General features: G+C 47.1%; 1 protein-coding gene across 4 annotated transcripts in view; it reads left to right on the forward strand.

The window, feature by feature from the left end:
* Window positions 1–19,898, forward strand: part of GSE1 (Gse1 coiled-coil protein) — a 319,547-nt gene that overhangs the window by 244,662 nt on the left and 54,987 nt on the right. For all 4 annotated transcript variants that reach the window (XM_070761849.1, XM_070761851.1, XM_070761850.1 and 1 more), the window contains exon 3: window positions 14,357–14,575. In XM_070761849.1, the coding sequence (XP_070617950.1) occupies window positions 14,357–14,575 (219 nt within the window). The remainder of the gene's footprint in view (window positions 1–14,356; window positions 14,576–19,898) is intronic.

The following is a 19,898-nucleotide window of genomic DNA, read 5'->3' on the forward strand; positions in this document are numbered from 1 at the left end:
ACCCTGTCAGTTGGAAGCAGATTTAGAAGCTCCTGTCCTTAGGACAAACTCTGAATGAGTAGGAAGGAAAGCCAACAAACTGGTTTGGTAGGCCTTGGAGGGAGATAGCAAAATAGGCCTCGGTTCTATCCAAGGGTGGAGAAAGTCAGCCTCTCTTCAGTTGAGGTTCCTCATTCAAAGCATGGAACTCTTGTCTTTTGCTAGAAAACGTCTATTACTCAAGACGGAGGTTGCATAAAATGTTCCTAGGATGAACCTATGAAGAAATAGATGTTACCTGTTGTGATTCAGTCTGAGACTCCTCAGGGAACAGCTGGAACTCTGCCGGCTCCATGCTCAGAGGGGGAGGACGAGGAACAGGAGGAGAAGGAGGACCAGGCAGACGGGGAAGAGGAATGTCAGGATGAGGAGGAGGGAGAACAGCCTGAGACCCCTGGGGGGGAGCTCTCCCCAGCGAGTAGCCTGGAATCATTAGATGAGAATGCACAAGCCATCATAGATATGAGGCAGAGAAGGGCAGCACAACGAAGGGAACAATTAGCCAGGTATTTCCATCCCTAATAGGCAACAGCTGGGTTTGGGTGTGGTTCTCCTCAGAAAGGTTGAAAAGGCAGGCCCGCCCTTCCTGTATTGTGGAGAGTTATCTTTTGGGAGTCCTGTGACCTTGCTTTGATCCTTGGCGTCTCTGATTCTGGCTTGTGGCCTCGAAGGCTGAAAACTTGGGGGAGGCGTGGGTGTTATTATCTACAGTGGTGTGTGTGCCAGCAAGAAGCCTGTTATATTGTCTGGCCGTCGTGACTCTTCTGTGAAGCTTCATAGCATTCCAGTTTGTAAGAACAGTTTTTGTTATCTGTGTTTGTTTTCAAAGATATAAAATGACTTTGCTTTTTATCAGCGTGTCTGGATACTCTTTTTAGTTGGTGTTGACGTCTGGGGGAACCCAGACAGAACATTACCTAGAGAAGAAAGGGATTAAGATTTGAAGATTCCCTCTGGCCTGTGCAATCGAACGTGGTATGAAGAAAGTAGGTTTTCTCCCTCTGTCAAAACCCAAGGAATAGGGGTCATCCAGTGAAGCTGGTTAGAATGAAAGATGAAAGTACACTTTTCCACAACGCATAATTAACTCGCAGAAGTCATTATCGTGGTTTAAGTGACAGCGAACCTGGGTGGGTTTAAATGGGGATTGAATTAAGTGTTATGGAGAATATGAATATCTAGGTCTACCTTGAACCTCCTGTGTTATCTCTGGGCTTGGATGTATGACCCAGGTATCAGTGGAAGATGAACAGTGATGAGAGAGGACTACATTTCCCATCTCCTTCTGACAAGAGTTCCACAGTTGGCCTCTGTGAGACATGAAATGTAGGAATAAGATGGACGTATTCCAACAAGGCTCTTTTTATGAATATCTATACTTTGGCCAACAGATGGCTTCTTAGGAATGGAGGAGGGGAAGAAGGAGGGAATAAGAAGGTTTTGTTGTTAGGAGCTGGTGTCTCATGATCATCCTTCAGGTTGTGCAGTAGTGTGTCTACTCATTCCAGCTTGTGTGTATCATGCATAAAGGTATAGTGGTACCTCTACTTATGAACTTCATTCATTCTGTGACCAGGTTCATAAGTAGAAAAGCTTGTAAGAAGAAGCAATTTTTCCCATAGGGATCAATGTAAAAGCAAATAATGTGTGCGATTGGGGAAACCACAGGGAGGGTAGAGGCCCTGTTTCCTCCCAGGAGATTCCTAGAGAGGCCCCACGGAGGTTTCTCCCTGCCTTTTCCAGCCCTGTTTCCTCCCAGGAGATTCCTAGAGAGGCCCCACGGAGGCTTCTCCCTGCCTTTTCCGGTTACAGTTTCGGAGGCTTGGGTTTGTAAGTGGGAAATAGTTCTTGAGCAGAGGCAAAAAAAATCTTGAACCCCCGGTTCTTATCTAGAAAAGTTCGTAAGTAGAGGCGTTCGTAGGTAGAGGTACCACTGTATTATGATACATCCAAGTCCTTCCAAGTCAAACAACCTGGAAAAGATGGTGCATGGCCCTTCACTGCTGTGACCTTAGTAGGACTGACACTGGGAGAAGATACTTCTCCATCATGATTCATGGGCTATGGAAGAACATTCTCAGCCTCAACGCTGATGGCCTTCAGAAGCAGGTCGAGACAAATGCCGTCCAGAGAGCTTTTGAAATTTAATTAGGAAATGACCCCATCGTATTAGGTTTTTGTAGACTGCTTCCATTTTATGCTGAATATTGATTGTTTTGATTATTTCTTTATGGTACCGTGGAGGTTTTATTGTTACGCGATACATTATTGCTTATGCTCGAAGATTGTGCACTGCCGAGAGACTCCGGACGAGTGACAGATGAGACAAATGAGAAATACATTTCTCTCCAAGGTTTCCTCAGTTCCAGATGCTAAATCTTCGTATCCCCCAAGTCCTCGGCTCAAGGAGAGCCATCCCCAAGCTACAGGTCAGAAAGAAGGAGATAGAAGATGTGTGCACCGCTACGAAACTAAAAGCAAGGGATTGTTTTTAGCAATAGCTAATTTAAGAGTGGAGGAAATTTGGGGTAGCCAAACGTTCTCCTTTCCTTTCCCTGAATAGTTCTATGACAACCAAGGACAGTGGTGCCTCTACCTACAAACGCCTCTACTTACAAACTTCTCTAGATAAGAACCAGGTGTTTAAGATTTTTTGCCTCTTCTCAAGAACCATTTTCCACTTACAAACCTGAGCCTCTGAAACTGTAACAGGAAAAGGCAGGGAGATGCCTCCATGGGGCCTCTCTAGGAATCTCCTGTGAGGAAACAGGACCGGAAAAGGCAGGGAGATGCCTCCATGGGGCCTCTCTAGGAATCTCCTGTGAGGAAACAGGACCGGAAAAGGCAGGGAGATGCCTCCATGGGGCTTCTCTAGGAATCTCCTGTGAGGAAACAGGACCGGAAAAGGCAGGGAGATGCCTCCATGGGGCCTCTCTAGGAATCTCCTGTGAGGAAACAGGGCTGGAAAAGATGGGGAGAAGCCTCCATGGGGCCTCTCTAGGAATCTCCTGGGAGGAAACAGGGCCGGAAAAGGTGGGAGGAAGCCTCCATGGGGCCTCTCTAAGAATCTCCTGGGAGGAAACAGGGCTGGAAAAGGCAGGGAAAAGCCTTTGTGGGGCCACTCTAGAAATCTCCTGGGAGGAAACAGGGCTGGAAAAGTTGGGGATAGAATATCATACTGCAGGTTAACTCTGCCCACTGCCAGGAGTTCAATCCTGACCAGTTCAAGGTTGACTCAGCCTTCGTTCCTTCCTTGGTGGGTCAAATGAGGACCCAGATTGTTGGGGGCAAGAGGCTGATTCTGTAAACCGCTTAGAGAGGGCTGTAAAAGCACGATGAAGCGGTATATAAATGCTATTGCTAATTTTAAGACCTTTTCCGCCACGGCACCTAAGCAAACCAGTCGTTGAGTAAACCTTGCAATCCTTAAGCAAATCCATCTTCCCCCCATTGACTGGGCTTGTCGGAAGTTGGCAGGGACGACGCAAAGGGCAGTCACATAAGTGTTCCAAATACAGGCCAGTTTCCAAGGGTCCAAATTTTGATCATGGGGATGTCAGAACAGTCCTAAGTGCCAACGAACGGTTGGGAGTCACTCTCTTCAGTGCCGCCACTTCAAACAGATTGGTTGGGAGTGGAAGAGCGGCTGTAGAAACATAGAAACATAGAAGATTGACGGTAGAAAAAGACCCCATGATCTGCCCTTATACTATTTCCTGTATTTTATCTTAGGATGGATCTATGTTTATCCCAGGCATGTTTAAGTTCAGTTACTGTGGATTGACCAACCACGTCTGCTGGAAGTTTGCTCCAAGCATCTACTACTCTTTCAGTAAAATAATATTTTCTCATGTTGCTTTTGATCTTTCCCCCAACTAACTTCAGATTGTGTCCCCTTGTTCTTGTGTTCACTTTCCTTTTAAAAACACTTCCCTCCTGGACCTTATTTAACCCTTGAACTTATTTAAATGTTTTGATCCTGTCCCCCCTTTCCCTTCTGTCCTCCAGACTAGAGAGATGGAGTTCATGAAGTCTTTCCTGATAAGTTTGATGCTTAAGACCTTCCATCATTTTTGTAGCCGTCTTTGAACCTGTTCAATTTGATCCATCTCTTTTTGTAGGTGGGGTCTCCAGAACTGAGCACAGTATTATTCCAAATGTGGTCTCACTGTATTTAGAGGCAGCCCCATTCAGAGGGGAATGCAGTAGTCCAGCCGAGCCGCGATCGCAACCTTGAGCCGCCTTGCAAGCTGCTCTTGCTACAGAGACCACAGGGGCGTCTTGTGGGGCTAAGCAAAGCGAAGGAACATCATGTGCCATTCTCCATGGGTACATCACATGCACATGACCAGAGTGGGGACTGAGGCTTCCCGTGTCATTCATCCCCCCCTCTCCCAAGGAATGGTGCACCTTTGGGGGGGCAGAATTCCTGGCCTGTCCTTGTTCACAAGCATCTCCCCCACCCCCGGTAATAAAGAAATTACCCAGGAGGGGGTGATTACGCCATTTGGACCTGCAGCTGAATTGGAGGAAGGGGGCTCGTCTCCTGCTGTGCTCTGCTTCCCGTGGTATAATTATCCCGGGTGGGGGGGAGACAAAAGGGGGGCAGGATTTGGCACTTGAAGTGGGGGGGGGGGGAAGGGGTTGGCAGCCGGAGAATTCATCGGAGCTATTAACTGGTAATTACAAAGCACCAAAGTCACAAACTCTGTGCTGGGTGCCTGTGAAGAGCTGCAGATGAAAGCAGAGGTAATTATGGAAGCCACAGGCGGCCCGGCTGAGCACTGATAAGTAATGCTTCTTGAGCCATTTATGGGTGGTTGGGAGCGCGCGAGGGGGGGGAGGAACGAGGGGGGGGGGGAGGCAAGGCGGGAGGAGAGCCGCCGGATTGCCAGAGAGGCTGGTCGATTTATGCTCGGTGGGGAGACTCCTCCGAGGAACAAGATAAATTCCGGCAGGATTACATGGTTAGGGACGTGTTTCTCAAGCTCGGCAGCTTGAAGACTTCAACTCCCAGAATTCTCTAGTGGGAGGAGCTTTCTTTTTGTTCCCTTGCAGAGGGTTCATTGGGAGCATCCCCATTGCTGAAAGGGAAAGGAGTTTGTGGGGAGGAAGAGGAGGAGGAGGAGGAGGACTGTGGTGTCCTCACTGCTCCCTCAGCTAGGAGGGTTTCTTGCAGGCCTTTCATGACCCACCTGGGTAACATCATCAGCATCAGAAACAATGAGTGTAGTAGAGTAGAGTAGAGTAGAGTAGAGTAGAATAGGTAGAATAGAGTAGAGTAGAGTAAAACAGATAAGAGTAGAGTAGAATAGAATAGAGTACAATAGGTAGAGTAGAATTGGTTGAGTAGAGTAGAATAAAATAGGTAGAGTAGGTAGAGTAGAATAGGTAGAATAGAGTAGAGTAAAATAGGTAGAGTAGAATAGGTAGAATAGAGTAGAGTAGAGTAGAATAAAATAGGTAGAGTAGAGTAGAGTAGGTAGAGTAGAATAGGTAGAATAGAGTAGAGTAGAGTAGAATAAAATAGGTAGAGTAGAGTAGAGTAGGTAGAGTAGAATAGGTAGAATAGAGTAGAGTAAAATAGATAAGAGTAGAGTAGAATAGAGTAGAATAGGTTGAGTAGAGTAGAATAAAATAGGTAGAGTAGGTAGAGTAGAATAGGTAGAATAGAGTATAGTAAAATAGGTAGAGTAGAATAGGTAGAGTAGAGTAGAGTAAAATAGATAAGAGTAGAGTAGAATAGAGTAGAATAGGTAGAGTAGAATAGGTTGAGTAGAGTAGAATAAAATAGGTAGAGTAGGTAGAGTAGAATAGGTAGAATAGAGTAGAGTAAAATAGGTAGAGTAGAATAGGTAGAATAGAGTAGAGTAGAGTAGAATAAAATAGGTAGAGTAGAGTAGAGTAGAGTAGGTAGAGTAGAATAGGTAGAATAGAGTAGAGTAAAATAGATAAGAGTAGAGTAGAATAGAGTAGAATAGGTTGAGTAGAGTAGAATAAAATAGGTAGAGTAGGTAGAGTAGAATAGGTAGAATAGAGTATAGTAAAATAGGTAGAGTAGAATAGGTAGAATAGAGTAGAGTAGAGTAGAATAGGTAGAATAGAGTAGAATAGGTAGAGTAGAATAGGTTGAGTAGTGTAGAATAAAATAGGTAGAGTAGAGTAGGTAGAGTAGAATAGGTAGAATAGAGTAGAGTAAAATAGATAAGAGTAGAATAGAATAGAGTAGAATAGGTTGAGTAGAGTAGAATAAAATAGGTAGAGTAGGTAAGTAGAATAGGTAGAATAGAGTAGAGTAAAATAGATAAGAGTAGAGTAGAATAGGTAGAGTAGAGTAGAGTAAAATAGATAAGAGTAGAGTAGAATAGAGTAGAATAGGTAGAGTAGAATAGGTAGAATAGAGTAGAATAAAATAGGTAGAGTAGAGTAGCATGGAAGAGACCCCGTGGCTCCCAACATAACAGACCCTATTCTCAGCTAATTGCGCAGCTCCGCAGCTCTGGCGCGTGAATGTGGAACCGAGCGCAATTTTTCCTTCCCGCATCTTCTCGCATGGGCATGCACATTTCGGTGATTTTTTTTGCTTCCGCGCATGCGGGGAAGCAAACCCCCTCGCCGAAACACGCCCGCTTATACATCCCTGCTTACGCAATTTTGAGGGAAGCAAAATTGCACTCAGTCCCACATTCACGTGCCAGAGCTGCGTAGCTGCGCGCAATTAGCCGTACCGGCAGGAGCCCACCACTACCTATTCTCCCCCTCCCTCTCCAGCAGCTGGAAGAGGACAGCTGCCTCTCCCCTCCCCAGTCCCTCCCCCCACTCTGCTGATGCCACCGTCACTCCCAGCTGCGGTGGGAATGAATGGACCGGAGCAGAACCGGGCGCAGTGCCTCATTTAGCGGCTGTGTGTGTAACCGAGGGCACAGTGGCAGAGGCCGGGTCGCGGCGGGCGAGGGCAGGCGGTAGAGTTCAACCCACTCCTCCCCTAACAAGCCCACTTGGATGGCTGCCTGTCTGGAGCTCTTTTCCAGCAAGTGTTTCGGCACAAAGGCGTCTTGGCGCTCAGCCAGCCCGCTTCCTCTCGCCTCTGCCTAAACTCCGGTCAGGGGCTCCCGCTGAGCGGTGACCCCACTTAGACAGAGGGCGAACGGAGGGGACGTTTGTGTTTTGTTTTTTGACCGGGTCTCTGAACTGAAGCTCCAAGGATTTTTCTCCGGGTTTTATTGTATGTCATCCCTCGGTAGCACGCTGATGGCCTTTGTGCGAATTTCGGATGAAGGAATTGCTCTGTTTTCTATATTCCAAAGGGACCGTCTTTGTTAATGGCAAGCGAAGCCTTGGTGCACACACATTTGCAAGGGTCTTGTTCCTTTTTTTGGGGGTGTATTTTTTTAAAATAATTTTTTCCTCTCCACATACAGGCATCAATGCAATATACGAGGGTCACCCAGAAAGTAATGCACCACATTTTTTTTCTCAGCCTACCGTAATGGTACGAATGCGAAACTTTAGATATACATTATTTGAACTGTCAGGAGTGTGTGTGTGAATTTTGTGTTTCTTGGGACAGGTAGCATAGCTGCAGCCGTGTTTCGAAATGGTGTCTGTAAGTGATGTATATTACAAGCAGCGTGTCGTCATTGAATTTCTCACTGCGGAGAAAGAAACTGTTGGGAACATTCACAAACGTTTGTGTACAGTTGATGGAGAATCTGCAGTCGACAGAAATATGATTAGTCGCTGGGCACAGAGGTAAGGCCATTAGAGGTGTAGAAATGGCTTTGTGACCAGAACAAGGAGTGGTACCGATAGGGCATACACGCCCTTGTGTCTCTCTAGAGGAAGGCCACAGAACGGGATGGAGATTACGTGGAAAAATAGGGAGTGTAGAAGAAACATAATTCTTTCTTGGGTGTAAGTTTCATTGTGTTCAGTAAATAATTGTTGAAGAAAAAAAAAGTGGTGCGTTACTTTCTGGGCGACCCACATACAATAAAATGCAGTATCATGTTAGTAAGACATAGAGAGTCACAAACAATTCTAAATTCATCCTTATTTGATTTGGTAGACATCATTTTTCCGGGTTGCCAAGTCTAATTTTGTCATCCAGATAAACCAATTCTCTTACATTTTAATTTAATCATTAGTATTCCTTCAAGTAGTTAATGCAAACAATACCTCTAACATTTTAAATGCTAAGCTTCCTTCCTCTCTTTCTACATTTTTCTTAAAAACAAAAAAAACCCCTTTCTATTATTAAAATCTATAAAAAAAAACCAATAACAAAATGAAAAAAAAGACCATATCAGTATACCTGTAATAATTTCTATCTCCTCAGTCTCATCCTCAGACCTATTCCTGGGTGTTTATTTATTTATTTATTTATTTATTTATTTATTGGGCAAATTTGTAGGTCCGTCCATCTCGCCTGAGTCTGGGCAGTGTACGATTAAAAAAAATGAAAATTCTTTGCAAACCCATTTAAAGCACCATGCCGAAAGCATTCTTCCAAACCGTTCGAATCCGTGGCTCTGCTCCATTTCCTTTTCTCCAGCTCAGCAACCTGAAAATGCATGGGACTTCAACTCCCACAATTCCCCAAATGGATGAGCAGTGTGGTCGGGCGGTAGGAAAAGCAAGTAGGATGCTTGGCTGCATAGCTAGAGGTATAACAAGCAGGAAGAGGGAGATTGTGATCCCGCTATATAGAATGCTAGTGAGACCACATTTGGAATATTGTGTTCAGTTCTGGAGACCTCACCTACAAAAAGATATTGACAAAACTGAACGGGTCCAAAGACGGGCTACAAGAATGGTGGAAGGTCTTAAGCATAAAACGTATCAGGAAAGACTTCGTGAACTCAATCTGTATAGTCTGGAGGACAGAAGGGAAAGGGGGGACATGATCGAAACATTTAAATATGTGAAAGGGTTAAATAAGGTTCAGGAGGGAAGTGTTTTTAATAGGAAAGTGAACACAAGAACAAGGGGACACAATCTGAGGTTAGTTGGGGGAAAGGTCAAAAGCAACATGAGAAAATATTATTCTACTGAAAGAGTAGTAGATCCTTGGAACAAACTTCCAGCAGACGTGGTTGGTAAATCCACAGTCACTGAATTTAAACATGCCTGGGATAAACATAGATCCATTGTAAGATAAAATACAGGAAATAGTATAAGGGCAGACTAGATGGACCATGAGGTCTTTTTCTGCCGTCAGTCTTCTATGTTTCTATCCCCTGAGGATTCTGGGAATGGAATCCCAAGTTGCTGAGGTTGAGAAAACCAGCTTTAGGGGTTTACTATAGAGTTTCCAAGGTCTAAGACAGGGAGAGGGCAAAGGGAGAGCATCTCCCCATTGTACTTGTCCCCCTCACCCACCCCTCATCCTGCCACACAAACCGAAGAGGGATGCTAATTTTAGCTTTACTAATGAAGCCGTTAGCTGGCAATTCTATTTTAAGGAAGCCAACATCAGCAGTTCCTCCGTCAAAGACTCCGGAGTAGAAGGAAACGGCATCTCCCAGGGGCTAGAGGTTGGGAGAAGGAGGTCGGAGATGATCGATTGGTGCACCCCACCAAGGAGTTTCCAATGTCGTCCTCTTGGGATCCCAGGTCCCGAGGTATTTCTGGTCCTCTGGAGGTCCAAAAGATGGAACGTAGCCTTCAAATCCTAGGAAAGGACAATGGAAATTGTGGAGCTCAAGAGGGTTGACCTGATGAAGGAGCTTCGATCAGAATAGAGTCGGGAAGAACCTCAAAGGTCTTCTAGTCCAACCACCAATCGATCAGGAGACTCTCTAGGACAGTGCTTCTCAACTGGGGGTCGGGACCCCTTTGTGGGTCCAATGCCCATTTCACAGGGGTTGCCCAAGACCCTGGGGAGAAAAGACAAATTTCCCCTGGTGTTAGGAACTAAAGCTTCTATTCTGGCGCCTTGGAACATATTTTTAGTATCCGACCAATCAGGTGTTCACAGTGGGGGTGTCCCTCTGACCTTGATGCCAATCAGCTTGTACCTCTGTTGGAAGAATTGGCACTAGACTTATGGTTGGGGGTCACCACAACATGAGGAACTGTATTAAGGGGTTGCGGCATTAGAAAGGTTGAGAACCGCTGCGGCCTATACCGTTGGAGACAAGTGTCTTGTCCAATCTCTTCTTAAAATCCTCCCGTGTTGAAGCACCCAAACCTTCTGGAGGCAGGTGGTTCCACTAATTGTCCCCACTGTTAAAAGCGTTTTCTCCTTAATTCCAGGTTGCTTCTTTCCTTGATTACTTTCCATCCGTTGTTTCTTGTTGGTACTTTTGGAAAATAGGTTGGACCCTTCTTCTTTGAGGCAGCCCCTCAAAGAAGGCAGTGGTTAGAATGCAGTGCTGCAGCTTCCTTCAGCTGACTGCTAGCTGTAGTTCGGCAGTTCAAATCTCACCACCGGCTCAAGGTGGACTCAGCCTTCCGTCCTTCCAAGGTGGGTCAAATGAGGACCTAGAGTGTTAGGGACAAGAGGCTGACTCTATAAACTGCTTAGAGAGGGTTGGAAAAGCACTAGGAAGTGGTATATAAGTCTAAACGCCATTGCTAAATGCTAAATACTGGAATATTGCTATCATGTCATCACCAGTCTTTCTTTTCTCTAGAGCAGTGTTTCCCAACCTTGGCAACTTGAAGGTATTTGGACTTCAACTCCCAGAATCCCCCAGCCAGCATCCGCTGGCTGGGGAATTCTGGGAGTTGAAGTCCAAATATCTTCAAGTTGCCAAGGTTGGGAAACACTGCTCTAGACCACCCATAATGGTGGAATGGTGGAAGGTCTTAAGCATAAAACGTATCAGGAAAGACTTAATGAACTCAATCTGTATAGTCTGGAGGACAGAAGGAAAAGGGGGCACATGATCAAAACATTTAAATATATTAAAGGGTTAAATAAGGTTCAGGAGGGAAGTGTTTTTAATAGGAAAGTGAACACAAGAACAAGGGGGCACAATCTGAAGTTAGTTGGGGGAAAGATCAAAAGCAACATGAGAAAATATTATTTTACTGAAAGAGTAGTAGATCCTTGGAACAAACTTCCAGCAGACGTGGTAGATAAATCCACAGTAACTGAAATTAAACACGCCTGGGATAAACATATATCCATCCTAAGATAAAATACAGAAAATAGTATAAGGGCAGACTAGATGGACCATGAGGTCTTTTTCTGCCGTCAGACTTCTATGTTTCTATAACTAGTTCTTGCAGCTGTTTTCCCATATGTTTTAATCTCCAGGTCCTTAATTTGACCCAATTCCGCATCCAATTTTGGCCTTGGGAACGTGGGAACCCCACTCAGCCCAAGAGGGAAGGACCTGGGTTGGCTGGCACATCCCCTCTGCCCCCCAAAAACATTTCAAAGTCTGCCTGTCTTGTGCTCAGCCTGGTTTCTTTTCCTACCTTGTCAACAGATGGAAGACCCTGTCAGCTACCTCCAGGCTGCGGCTGTGTCAGCCTTTTTGATTCCCTTAACCCAGTTCTGTGCAAGAGGCCTGGATTCATTGTTCCCTGGGCGGTCAGCCCTCCCCCTTCGAGGACATTTTCTGGAAAGATTTGCTGGCAGCCAAAAGCAAAAAAAATAATCCAAGAAAAGAGAGTACGAGACAGAGAAAGAGAGAAAGAGATTTACTTGCCTGGGGCTAAAATCCTGCAAAGGGGTTTCTTTCCTCTTTTCTTTTTATTTCATTTTTGTAAGTTTCTGGTTAGGCTGCTGTTTCATCTGGGGCATTTTTCTTGACTTGACTGGAAAGGTGGGGGAAATCTCTTCTTGCTAAGCCAGCTACCTGAAGGATTCCGGTCACCAGTAAAAAAAAAGACTTTAAAAATATTTTATTTCTTTATCGAATTGATCCCCCCCCCCCAAATCTCATAACCAAAAGATGCAGTGGGATCCCACCCACTTTGTTGGGAGAATAATGCTCTCCATCTTGCTACGTTCTGTAGGTCCTGGGGGCATTTGCCCAGGTTCGCCTGGTGCACCAGTTGTGGTGGCCCTATCTGGACCGGGAGTCACTGCTCACAGTCACTCATGCCCTCATCACCTCGAGGTTCGACTACTGTAATGCTCTCTACATGGGGCTACCTTTGAAAAGTGTTCGGAAACTTCAGATCGTGCAGAATGCAGCTGCGAGAGCAATCATGGGCTTCTCTAAGTATGCCCATGTCACACCAACACTCCGCAGTCTGCATTGGTTACCGATCAATTTCCGGTCACAATTCAAAGTGTTGGTTATGACCTATAAAGCCCTTCATGGCATTGGACCAGAATATAGATGATTTTTAATATTAGATTTGTTCACATTGTCTTTTTTATTGTTGTTAGCCACCCCGAATGTTCGGATAGGGGCGGCATACAAATCTAATAAATACAAATACAAATACAAACTCTTCAAAGTTAAAACGGGGCTGAAAAAAACTGACGGGACCATTTCCCCCCACATCTAATGACCATCTCAGCATCCCATCACCATCAAAATTTGGATGCTTGGCAACTGTGTTTGTGACCTTCTAGCCACCTTCTAGCAAGCCAAGTCAAAGGGGAGATTTGGGGCAAGCAAAGGGGAGCCAAATTCACTCAACAATTGTGTGAACTAACTTAAAAATGCACCGATCTCTTTACCAGCTGTGGCAGGAAAATGCGGCAAAACTCACTTAACAACTACTGTCTTAGAAATGTGGGGCTCAGTTGTGGTCCCAGGGATACCTGTTATTCCCGAGGTTGTGGGAGGAAGGACAGAGGACACTGGTTAAGGTGGTGGGAGATGGGGTGGATGGAGATGCTATGGCTAACCTCCATGCATAGCTGAAGTCTTTCGTCTTTCATCTCTATCAGCAGTTGGACTGGATTTAAGGGCATCGTTTTGGTAGATGATGAGGTTGTGAAAGGCTTTCCTCAAATGCATGGATCTTCTCCAATCTCATTGATGCGGCCAAGGAAATTGTTGGGATTGCGTTAGCTTGGACGTGTTTCTAATCGCTTGAAGGAAGGAACAGAGGGGCATCTTGCTTCCTTGCAGGCTTGTTGTGTTGTATGTGAAAAAGGCTGTGTGTGTGTGTGTGTATTTGTGCAACATCATAGGAGTTGGGTGAACTCCATCCTTCCTGGAGGAAAGATGCTTTGGAAGGCTGGGTTAAGGAGCGATAGATACTACGATCTGGATTCTGCAGATGGAAGAATAAGAATCACACTCCAGAGACTCTTAGATCAGATTAGATAGGGAGTAGACAAAGTTGGCTCTTCTATGACATGTGGACTTCAGCTTCCAGAATTCACCAGCCAGCATTCACTGGCTGGTGAATTCTGGGAGTTGAAGTCCAAATATCTTTAAGTTGCCAAAGTTGGGAAACACTGTTCTATGACATGTGGACTTCAGCTTCCAGAATTCCTGAGCTAGCATGATTGGTTCAGGAATTCTGGGAGTTGAAGTCCGCAAGTCATAAAGAGCCAAGTTTGCCTATCCCTGGACTAGATGATCTTTGGATCTCGTCTAGCAGCTGATTGGAACAGTCCATCTTTTTGGACTGTTAACTTCTCGGCAGTCTTAGTCTTCTAGACATCTTAACTTCTAGGCAGTGTCCTAGAAGTTTAGAGGGAATGGCTGGACAGGTAGAAGGGTGAAGGTTCGTTCTCCAAGCTTGTGGGTGGGTTTCCTTCCATGATTGTCTGGCCCCAGTTATTGGTCCTTTGTCTTCTACATCAATTCGGTTAGGGAACCTTTTACTTTCTAAGATGCAGACCTCCAGGTCTTCTCTTACAAAATGCCTGGAACAGACTTCCCCAACCTTGGTGTCTTTAAGAGCCTCGGTGGCGCAGTGGTTAGAGTGCAGTACTGAAAGCTACTTCTCCTGATCAGCAGTTTGGCAGATCAAATCTCAGTAGGGTCAAGGTCAATTCAGCCTTCCATCTTTCCAAGGTGGGTCAAATGAGGACCCAGATTGTTGGGGGCAAGAGACTGACTCTCTGTAAACTGCTTAGAGAGGGCTGTAAAGCACTGTGAAGTGGTATATAAGTCTAAATGCTGTTGCTATGCTAAGACACAAGAACTGCAACTCCCAGAAGTCCATGCGCCTTAAAAGATGCCAAAGTTGGGTGACCTTATCATGCACATTTCCTGGAAAGTCAATGCAGGATTATTGGGGCATCTTTCCTCCTCATCCCTTGCTCTTTCCTCTCCCCGGGGTTCTTCGGTTGGCCCCTCTTGGCCTGTGTGTGTGTATATATCGGTGTGTGATACAAGTGTGATGCCTTCTCTTCCAGTGACGGGGCTTCTTTTTCTCATTCTTTCAGGCATGAGCCATGAGCCAAAGTCTCCCTCTCTAGGAATGCTTTCGACCGCCACCCGGACTACCGCCACCGTCAGCCCCCTGACCCCGTCTCCTATCAATGGCGCCCTCGTGCCCACTGGCAGTCCGGCAGCCAACAGCACTTTACAAGTCCAGGCCGTGCCCTCCTCCAGCTTTGCCGCCGCCTTGCGCAAACTAGCCAAACAGGCTGAAGACCCCAGAGGTAAGAGAGAGGGGGGGAGATGGTGGCGATCCTTTGGGTTCGGAGATCGAGGGGTGCCAGCCTTCTAGGGCAACTTCAGTAGAGCCCTCACCAATCTTGGGATCTCAAAGGCTCTGCCCACAGAATCTTTGATTTCTCGCAAGCTTTCTTGTTCCTCCTTACAAGTAAGAGTGGAGCTCCCACCAAGAAGGCCGGGGATCAAAGTACAGTGGTACCTCTACCTACAAACGCCTCTACTTACAAACTTTTCTAGATAAGAACCGGGGGTTCAAGATTTTTTTGCCTCTCAAGAACACTCAAGAACCATTTTCCACTTACAAACCCGAGCCTCCGAAACTGTAACCGGAAAAGACAGGGAGAAGCCTCCGTGGGGCCTCTCTAGGAATCTCCTGGGAGGAAAAAGGGCCGGAAAAGGCCGGGAGAAGCCTCCGTGGGGCCTCTGTAGGAATCTCCTCGGAGGAAACAGGGCCAGAAAAGGCAGGGAGAAGCCTCCGTGGGGCCTCTGCAGGAATCTCCTGGGAGGAAACAGGGCCGGAAAAGGCCGGGAGAAGCCTCCGTGGGGCCTCTGCAGGAATCTCCTGGGAGGAAACAGGGCCGGAAAAGGCGGGGAGAAGCCTCCGTGGGGCCTCTGCAGGAATCTCCTGGGAGGAAACAGGGCCGGAAAAGGTGGGGAGAAGCCTCCGTGGGGCCTCTGTAGGAATCTCCTGGGAGGAAACAGGGCCGGAAAAGGTGGGGAGAATCCTTCGTGAGGCCTCTCTAGGAATCTCCTGGGAGGAAACAGGGCCGGAAAAGGTGGGGAGAAGCCTTCGTGAGGCCTCTCTAGGAATCTCCTGGGAGGAAACAGGGCCGGAAAAGGTGGGGAGAAGCCTTCGTGAGGCCTCTCTAGGAATCTTCTGTGAGGAAACAGGGCCAAAAAAGGTGGGGGGAAGCCTCCGTGGGGCCTCTCTAGGAATCTCCTGGGAGGAAACAGGGTCGGAAAAGGCAGGGAGAAGCCTCCATGGGGCCTCTCTAGGAATCTCCTGGGAGGAAACAGGGCCTGCACCCTCCTTGTGGTTTCCCCAATCACACACATAATTTGCTTTTATATTGATCCCTATGGGGAAAATTGCTTCTTCTTACAAACTTTTCTACTTAAGAACCTGGTCACGGAATGAATGAAGTTCGTAAGTAGAGGTACCGCTGTTTTCTCCAAAGCCCTTGAAGGCAGGACAAGAAGCAACAGATGGAAATTAATCTGGGAGAGGAGCAACCTAGGAGTAAGAAATTTCCTGACAGTTGGAACAATTAATCGGTGGAACGACTGGGTGTTCTAACACTGAAAGTTATCAAGAAGATGTTGGACACCCCTTTGTCTGCAATGGTACAAGTCCTCCTCCTTGATCAGTGGGATGGACTAGAAGACCTCTAAGGTCCCTTCCAACTCCATTGCTCTGTTGTTCTTCAAAGCACCTGAAGGCCGGATGTGAAACAATGGATGGAAACTCATCTAGAAGAGAAGCAACCTGGGATTAAGGAGAAACTTCTTGATTTGAGGAAAATTAACCAGTGGAACAAATCTTTTTGAAGCCCACAAGTCTTTAAAGTTGCCAAGTTTGGTGCTGTGACAAGCGGTCAAGGAGCAGGAGGGCCAGAGAGTCTGAGGACCAGGGAGAATGACCTGAATTGGAAAGATCTGGAGGATGAAGTGGCTTGAGAAAGAGGGAACAGGAAAAATGAACTCTCTGTCTTCATGGAGTGACTTAAAGAAGATTTTGACCACTTCTTTACACCCTTCTCTCTTCTCTCTCCCTCCTTGGGGCTGTTTCAACCCCCCTCAGTTATTCTAAGCCCAACGGTTCTCCAACTGGGCTCTGAGGACTTTCGGAGGTGCCCCAGATACCCTTTCAAGAGCTCCACAAAGTCCAATCAATCCATACTTTTAATGTTTCTCCATTTTAATTTCTCACGGTCAATACCGGATGATTAGAACCTACATGGCTCCTTGGAGTCCACAGCCATCTTTACGACTGTCAAAGGTCTTTGAGACCAAAACGCTGAAGAACTGATGCTCCCATTATAATCATAGATAGGTAGGTAGCGCCTCCGTGGTGCAATGGGTAGAGTGCAGTTTAGCAGTTCAAGTCTCACCACCGGCTCAAAGTTGACTCAGCCTTCCATCCTTCCAACGGGGGTCAAATGAGGACCCAGATTGTTGGAGGCAAGATGCTTAGAAACATAGAAACGTAGAGGTCTGACAGCAGAAAAAGACCTCATTATCCATCTAGTCTGCCCTTATACTATTTCCTGAATTTTATCTTAGGATGGATAGATGTTTATCCCAGGCATGTTTAAATTCAGTTACTGTGAATTTACCAACCACGTCTCCTGGAAGTTTGTTCCAAGCATCTACTACTCTTTCAGTAAAATAATATTTTCTCATGTTGCTTCTGATCTTTCCCCCAACTGACCCCAGATTGTGTCCCCTTGTTCTTGTGTTCACTTTCCTATTAAAAACACTTCCCTCCTGGACCTTATTTAACCCTTTGACATATTTAAATGTTTCGATCATGTCCCCCCTTTTCCTTCTGTCCTCCAGAGTCCAGACTATACAGGTTGAGTCCATGAAGTCTTTCCTGATACGTTTTATGCTTAAGACCTTCCACCATTCTTGTAGCCCGTCTTTGGACCCATTCAATTTTGTCAATATCTTTTTGTAGGTGAGGTCTTACACTCTGTGAACCGCGTAGAGAGGGCTGTAAAAGCACTGTGAAGCGCTATATAAGTCTAAATGCTATTGCTATCACTCCAGGAAGTTCTTCTCCATCCCTCTGTCCTTGCTTGTTCCTTCATCTCCTCCTCCCTGTAACGGATTCCTCCCACTTCTCCGATAGATGGAGATCCCCAACGGGAAGGGCAAGAGGCCGAGGGCCCATGGGGGGGACCTCTTGAACCCCCGAGGACAGAGAGGGAGGCAAACGCCCGTGTCCTTCTTGAAGGACATCCGGTGCTCCGGTGTCTAATTCTGGAAGGAGGAAATTGCTAGTTCAGGACTCGCTGTTGCCAGCAGCAGCAGCAGTGGGGATGGTTTTGCAGAGAAAGAGCTGGTTGCTTCTCCAGCCCCCACCTCCTTCCATCCTTCTGTGGAGCCAGCCAGGTCTCCTCCTGGTGTTCCTCTCCCCTCGCCCGTTGCTCCTTCCTCCCCGCTTGTTTTATTTTTAGCCCTTGAATTCTCGTCTCCCCCCCACCGCTTGATGGGCTAATGTCTTTCCTCGGCATTGTGTCTTCAGGGAGCAGTTTAAAAATTCAATTCAGGCGGAGCAATCCAAACGCCGTCTCATTTCTTGTAGCCCCGGAGAAAGTCTGGAGTGAGCCGAGGAGGAGAATCGGTCCTTTCCCCCTGCAAATATAGGTCTCGTTGCCGCTGCCGTGCTTCAGTGCCATCGCATTTTTCCTAAGGCTCCTAAATCTGTTCTTTCGCCATCCGAAGCTCCTCCGCTAAATAGCAAAGGCGGCGGCGGCGGCTGGGTGCCGGGATGGTGAATTGCACATCTGAATATTTTGCTCTTTAATGGGCTGTTTAACCGGGGCCCGGTTGAAGGCAGGAGCCGGCGGGGAGAGAGGGGGGTGGGAGTCAGCAGAGCAGCAGAGAGAAGGGGAAGCAAGAAGAGGAGGAAGAGGAGGAAGAGATGGAGGGGAGGTGGGTAAGAGGAGAAAGAAAAGGGAGGAGGAGGAGGAAGAGGAAGGGAGGAAGAAGAGGGGAAGGAGAAAGAGAAGGAGGGGAGACGCTGGGGAAGTGGGGAAGAAGGGAAGGGAAAAGGAGGAGGAAAAGAAAAGGGAGGAGAGGGGAGGAGGCGGAAGAGAGAAAGGAAGAGGGTGGGAGAGGGAGGGAGGAAGAGGAGGAGGGGGAAGGCGGAGACTGAAGAGAAAGGGAGAAAGGGGATGAAGGGAAGGAGGAAGAGACAGAGGGGAGGTGGGGAAGAGGAGAAAGAAAAGGGGGGAGGAGGAAGAGTAGGTGGAAGAAATAATTGACAGGAGAGAAAGGGAAAAGGAAAAAGAGAAAAAGACTAGTTGGTGGTGACCCCAGCTTTCTGGAACCAACTATCCCTGGGGGTCTGTAGCGCCCACACCCTCCTGGAAATCTGTGAAAATCTGGCTCTGCTGACAGGCCTGGGGTCTTGGAGCATTGCCACTGAGCTCCACCCAATGAATTGCCCAAGGGGATCTTGAGCAGAAAGAGAAAGCAAGACCCTCCCTTTCCCTTGACCCCCAACAAATGGGACCCAAGGGAACCCTGCCTGCCTCACCCAACATAGAGGCAGCACTTGGACATCTGTTTCAATCACCACCTATGATACACTTGGCATCCCTGAATCTGTCTCATCCTGCCTTGAAGCTCTCCAGGCTGACAGCTGTCACCACCTCTTCTGGAAGGGAATCCCATCAACCAAGGACCCTCTGGGTGAAGAAATATTTCCCTTGATTTGTCCTCACTTTCTCACCTACGAGCTTTAGGGAGGGCCCCCTCGTCCTAGTGTTGTGTGATAAAAGAAAAGAAATTTTCCCTATCCACCTTTTCTATCCCATGCAGGATTTTATCCACTTCAATCAAGTCACTTCTTAAACGCCGTCTTTCAAGGCTAAAGAGACCAAGGCGTTGCAACCTGGTTTCATAAGGGAGGGGCTCCATATCCTCGATCATTCTTGCTGCCCTCTTTAGCACCTTTTCCAGTTCCATTCGATCCTTCTTGAGGTGCGGTGACCAGAACTGTACACAGGAGAGCCAAGAAGTGTTGCCTGGGTCTGTTGCATTGTTTCTGAGAGCGAAAAGGCCAGTGGCTCCATCTTAAAGAAACCAAGAGTCAACAGATGGCTTTCCCGGCGGGAGAAGGATGGAATGAAATTGTTCTTCCCAGCTCTGTAAAAACCCACAGCTTGCCAGTTCAAGATCACCTTGAAGTGGGGGGGGGGGGCATCTTGACCCCTATCAGGAATCCCCCCACCTTCTCCACAGCATCTCAGAGGCTCTTTTGGCATTTGAGGTTCCGTAGTGGCAGCTTTGTTATTCCACCGCGCCTGTTCCTTTCAGAGCCGTCTCTCTTCGCACAGAGGCCTCCTTGTGCACCAGCAATTATCTAAATTGGAGTGGAGAGTCGGTGAGGAATGGCAGGAATGCAGCCCTGGGTGTTTCCTTGCAGGTGAGCAAATCTCTCCAGAAGAGCCAAAAGGCAACCTGCCCAGAGCCAAGGAGCAACCTGGAGCCTTTGGAGGATGCAATGCAGCTTGGAAAGAGGAGAAGGAGAGAGCCGGGGGTTGCGCCCAACTTCGCAAGGGGAGTGGCCAAAGA

This window comes from Erythrolamprus reginae, chromosome 9 (genome assembly GCF_031021105.1).
Source record: "Erythrolamprus reginae isolate rEryReg1 chromosome 9, rEryReg1.hap1, whole genome shotgun sequence".
NCBI lineage: Eukaryota > Metazoa > Chordata > Lepidosauria > Squamata > Dipsadidae > Erythrolamprus > Erythrolamprus reginae.